Source organism: Calliphora vicina, chromosome 1 (genome assembly GCF_958450345.1).
Source record: "Calliphora vicina chromosome 1, idCalVici1.1, whole genome shotgun sequence".
In the NCBI taxonomy this organism is placed as follows: Eukaryota; Metazoa; Arthropoda; class Insecta; order Diptera; family Calliphoridae; genus Calliphora; species Calliphora vicina.
Genome location: NC_088780.1, coordinates 167,192,711 through 167,197,120, shown reverse-complemented (window position 1 = coordinate 167,197,120; position 4,410 = coordinate 167,192,711). Strand labels below are relative to the sequence as shown.

General features: G+C 31.6%; 1 protein-coding gene across 1 annotated transcript; it reads right to left on the bottom strand.

The window, feature by feature from the left end:
• Window positions 1-1,942: 1,942 nt before the first annotated feature.
• On the bottom strand, window positions 1,943-3,073 carry LOC135960449 (carbonic anhydrase 2-like). Its single transcript, XM_065511746.1, has 4 exons — window positions 2,965-3,073; window positions 2,801-2,898; window positions 2,393-2,740; window positions 1,943-2,332 (listed from the first exon to the last, which is right to left on the bottom strand). Exons 1-4 carry the CDS (start codon window positions 3,017-3,019, stop codon window positions 1,967-1,969), a joined length of 867 nt encoding a protein of 288 aa, XP_065367818.1. The 5' UTR covers window positions 3,020-3,073; the 3' UTR covers window positions 1,943-1,966.
• Between the last annotated feature and the right edge of the window lie 1,337 nt (window positions 3,074-4,410).

The following is a 4,410-nucleotide window of genomic DNA, read 5'->3' as shown; positions in this document are numbered from 1 at the left end:
CAACTTTGTTGGAAAATAAAAAAAGTGTCAATTTCTATATTTGACATATTTTCAAAATAAGTTCTTGGATTATTTTTTCTGGAATAATTTTAAAAGCCTTTAAAAAGAAACATAAAAAATCAAAAATTTAAAAAAAAATATTTTCCCATAAAATAGATTTTTCCACAAATTTCATAAGTTAATACCTGAAAGGCTTTCAAAAACTCATTTCATAGGCTGATCAATTACACTATACAACACCAAAAAAAATTACGAGGAGTCAAAAAAAAGACACGTGTATCGTCGTTTTGAAAGTTTACATCTGAATTTCATTTGAGGGTGGTTAAAGTTTCCCAACTCTGGCACATTCTTATTGTTAATCATTATAAGAAACCATGTGATCCTTACATTTTAGGTATAAAATGTATTCAGCAAATTTATGTAAAATGTTACGAAGAACATTTTTGTATAATATTTTAACCCTCAAAATCCCCAAGGCATGGGTCCTTTTTGACCTTCTCTTAAAAAAGAGCAACAGACACCATTAAAACAGGGATTTAAGGGGTTAAAATGTTCCGCAAAATTATTATTCGTGTAATTTTAAGAAATACACAATTGGCAACTCTTCGTCTGACTTCAAAAACCCCAACCTATATACAGGGAGCCTCAAAAGTGAGTAAACACCAAAAATTATTTGATTTTTTTAAAATAATGAAAATCCTAAAATTTAAAAGTTTCTGTTTGATGGAGATTTAGTTGAATAATAGATTCGGTTCTGATAAAAGAAGATTTAAGTCTGAATATAATGAGGTTATGTGTAAGTCAAAGTGATTTCACGTTATACACACATATGACCTCGACCAAGAGCCAAGCTCAACAGACATTAGATCACGAACACCACCACTCCAATACATTTAATAAAATAAACCTATAGTCCAGCTGGTCATTTAGCTAAAATAGGTGATGTGCTCCCCATATCTAAAAAAACAAAAAAGTTCGAGCAGATTTTTTAAAAAAAAAACAAGTAAGAAAGTATGATCGGTCAAGCCCGACCAAATAATACCCTAAGTAAAAGAGCAAAAACATTTTTTTTCAAAATTTAAATAATTTATATTTTGAGCTATGACCAATTATGAAGCGATCACAATGTATGTCTATATTAAAGTTAACTATGTTGAATTTTGTGTGTATACCAACATTTTTAAGAGATTTATGATCGTTAAAGTGATTTTCGGAAGCGGGTCAATATGGGAGCTATGACTAATTATGGACCGATCGTAACAAAATTTGGTGACATGAATTTTGTGGAGATGCATATATAAATTAAACATTTATGACCGATAAAGTCCAATTTCGGAAGGACATTTGTATGGATGCTAGGTGAAATAATGGACCGATTTCAGCCAGTTTCAATAGTATGTACCAAATTTGATCGAAATATCTTCAAAATTGCGAGCTGCACTCTGCGCACAAGGTTTATATGGACAGCCAGCCGACCAGGCGGACGACGGTCATCGTTTAATCGACTCAGAAAGTGATTCTAAGTCGATCGGTATACTTTAAGGTGGGTGTTAGACTAATATTTTTGGGCGTTACAAACATCTGCACAAACGCATTATACCCTCCCCACTATGATGGTGTAGGGTATAACAATCAAGCATGCCGGTTCGATTCCCATGCAATTTTTTATATTTTTGAGCTACATATGCTTGGAGTGAATGTATGTATATTTGAATGCTAGACGGCTGAATTTTCTCAAATCGCGAGTAGTAGTTGTAATTTAACTCCAATATTACTTTCTGATTTACTATGTAAGTAGAATTTTTGCTGGGAACATGTGTTAAAATAGTTGTCCCATTTGGTGCAGTACTACCTCACTTTATCGATTGTAAACAAACTCTCCAATTTTTAAAATATAGATAGATAGTACAAATTTATTGTGTAAGGATTAATAAAAAGGGGGAGGAGGATATTTCAGTTTTCATCTTCAAAATAGTTCAAATTCTGCATATACCTCATTACTGCGACGCAAATATACCTGGCGGCGACCCTTGGCTTGCAAGCAACGATAATTATTTACTAACGGATCACCATGGCTGTCGTACAATGAACGGAATTTGTTAATTTGATTTGATGAAATTTGTATGGGTTCTGGGAAAACAATCCAGGTAACGGCACGAGAACAGGGTGGCGTTGTCAAAGATCCTTTATAGGTGAAAAACTCTTCAGTATCAATATTACCAAATAATTCCGATAAGTTTAAGTTGTTCACATTGGTGGAAGTGTTGTATACTCTAATAGCGTCCAGGGCATTAACTATTTTATTTAAGCCAGCAAAATCATCTTGTGAGGTCTAAAAGCAAATGTGAAATTAAATCAAACATATAGCCTTTATTTTGGAAAGCATACTTACATCTACATTATAAAATACTCCCAACACGGCCAAACCATCTGCATGTTGTGTTGCTTCAGCAATATTTGGATATTTAGCATTGCGGTGAACAATGTGCATTTCCATTGAGTAACGATGACTGTCAACTACATGTTCGGCGCCATGGTTATTGCCTGATCCCCAGTGGAAATGCAAGGACTCGGTTATATACATTCTATTATGTAATGGTCCACCTGTAATGGAAGCAAAATGGCTTTTGGGTATTTGTAAATCGGCAGAATGACCATTATTTGTTAATACAGCTGGAGTTATATAAGTCGATTGGTAATTGTGAAAGACGAGTAAGGGAATGTCATTAGTTTCAAGAGCCTAGTGAAAACAAGAGATTAAAAAGTTACACTCAGTCTTTATAATAGTTAAAGGACTTGCCTCATAAGAACTCAATTCAATGGGCGATTGTCGATCAAGAGAGCACTCGTCATCAGCATCATACCACAAAGCTTGACTACTATGTTCGTAAGCGTTTGCTAATAGACAAATTAAAGGATAAATATTTTGAAAGTTTTCTTTTTTAAAAAACGTAATAAACTTACCCTTATGCAAGGCTACAAAGGATACAAAAAGGAAGACTTTTTTTAAAACCCACATGTTGTTTAATTTGATTTGTTGCTTTAGTTAAAATACACTTTGTTTGAATTGTCGAAATGTATTGAATGATTCGATTTCGAACTTCATGGTTTATATAGTCATATTGCATTTCATATTTCAGCACAAAGATATTTGCAATATCTAACAATTAAGATATTAAGTGGACCCAATAAGTACTACCACTTATGCAATAAATACGTTTAAAAGAACCTTTTTTTAAACAGTGTTTGTAGAACATTTTTACTTGCAAGTATTTGCAATTAATTGTTTAATTTAATTATCTGCCTAATAAAATGTTAAATGAACCTAGATAAACCTTAAATTGAATTCTAATTGGTGTTACGATTTTGCTTTTGTTGCAAACACCAAACAAATAATGCAATATTAATGCGTTTTGTTAACAAGAAAAACCAAAAAAAAATAACAAGTAAGAGAGTTTTATTCGGCTGTGCCGAATTTTATATACCCTTCACCTAATTATACTTTAAAAGTAAATCTTTTTTTAATATTTTTAGGTAAACAAAGTTTAAATTTTTTTCAAAATAGTTTTTAAATTTTTTTTCCAAATTGTTTTTTAATTTTTTTAAAAAAGTTTTTTCCTAATTTTTTTTTTGAAAAAAATAGGCCAAAAATCGAGATTGTCCCGGTTTTTTCTTTATATCTCAGGTATTTGTGGACCGATTTTGTTGATTTTAAATAGCCGAGCCGGAAGAATTCTCGATATATTGAAAATTGATTTCAACATACAGACAGACAGACGGACATGGCTATATCCACTTCGCTATCTATAACGGTCCAGAATATATATACTTTGTGGGGTCGCAAATGAAAAAAAATTTAGAAATTACAAACGGAATGACAAACTCATATATACCCCTGTCACTCATGGTGAAGGGTATAAAAACGTTTAAATTTCCATTAAGGGAGTGTACTGATTGATTGCTGTTATCACCTAATAAACTAATTAACTTTATAGCTCCCACTGTAGCTGACATGGGTAAGTAAAAGCTTATCAATGGCTAATAAATCTTACTGGTGATAAATATAACTTGACACAGAAAAGAAAAAAATACATTATTCATGTAAAAGTAATTAAAATAAGCTTTTAACAGACATTTAAAATTTGCGAATAAATTTTAATTAAGAAGTTTGTAAAAAAATAGTTTAATTTAAAATTAGTTATAGCTGTTGGTTTAAGTTGTTGAAAATGATATGGCGATTATGTGCCTTATTTAGAAACAAGTAAGATCGTGCCAAGTCTAATATACCCTTTACCAAAGTAAAACTATTTTAATTGCAAAAAACGTTTGAAAAAAATCTAAGTACCTGGCTTATATCTCAGCTATTTACGGATCGATTCAAATAGCAGTATATTGATGTATAATCATGAA

Bases quoted from the DNA above. Each gene is read 5' to 3' on its own strand.
- LOC135960449 (XM_065511746.1), bottom strand. From the start codon at position 3,019: ATGTGGGTTTTAAAAAAAGTCTTCCTTTTTGTATCCTTTGTAGCCTTG. The intron at 2,899-2,964 runs GTAAGTTTATTA...TTTGTCTATTAG, and splicing joins CTTTGTAGCCTTGCATAAGG to CAAACGCTTACGAACATAGT. The intron at 2,333-2,392 runs GTAAGTATGCTT...ATTTGCTTTTAG, and splicing joins GAGTATTTTATAATGTAGAT to ACCTCACAAGATGATTTTGC.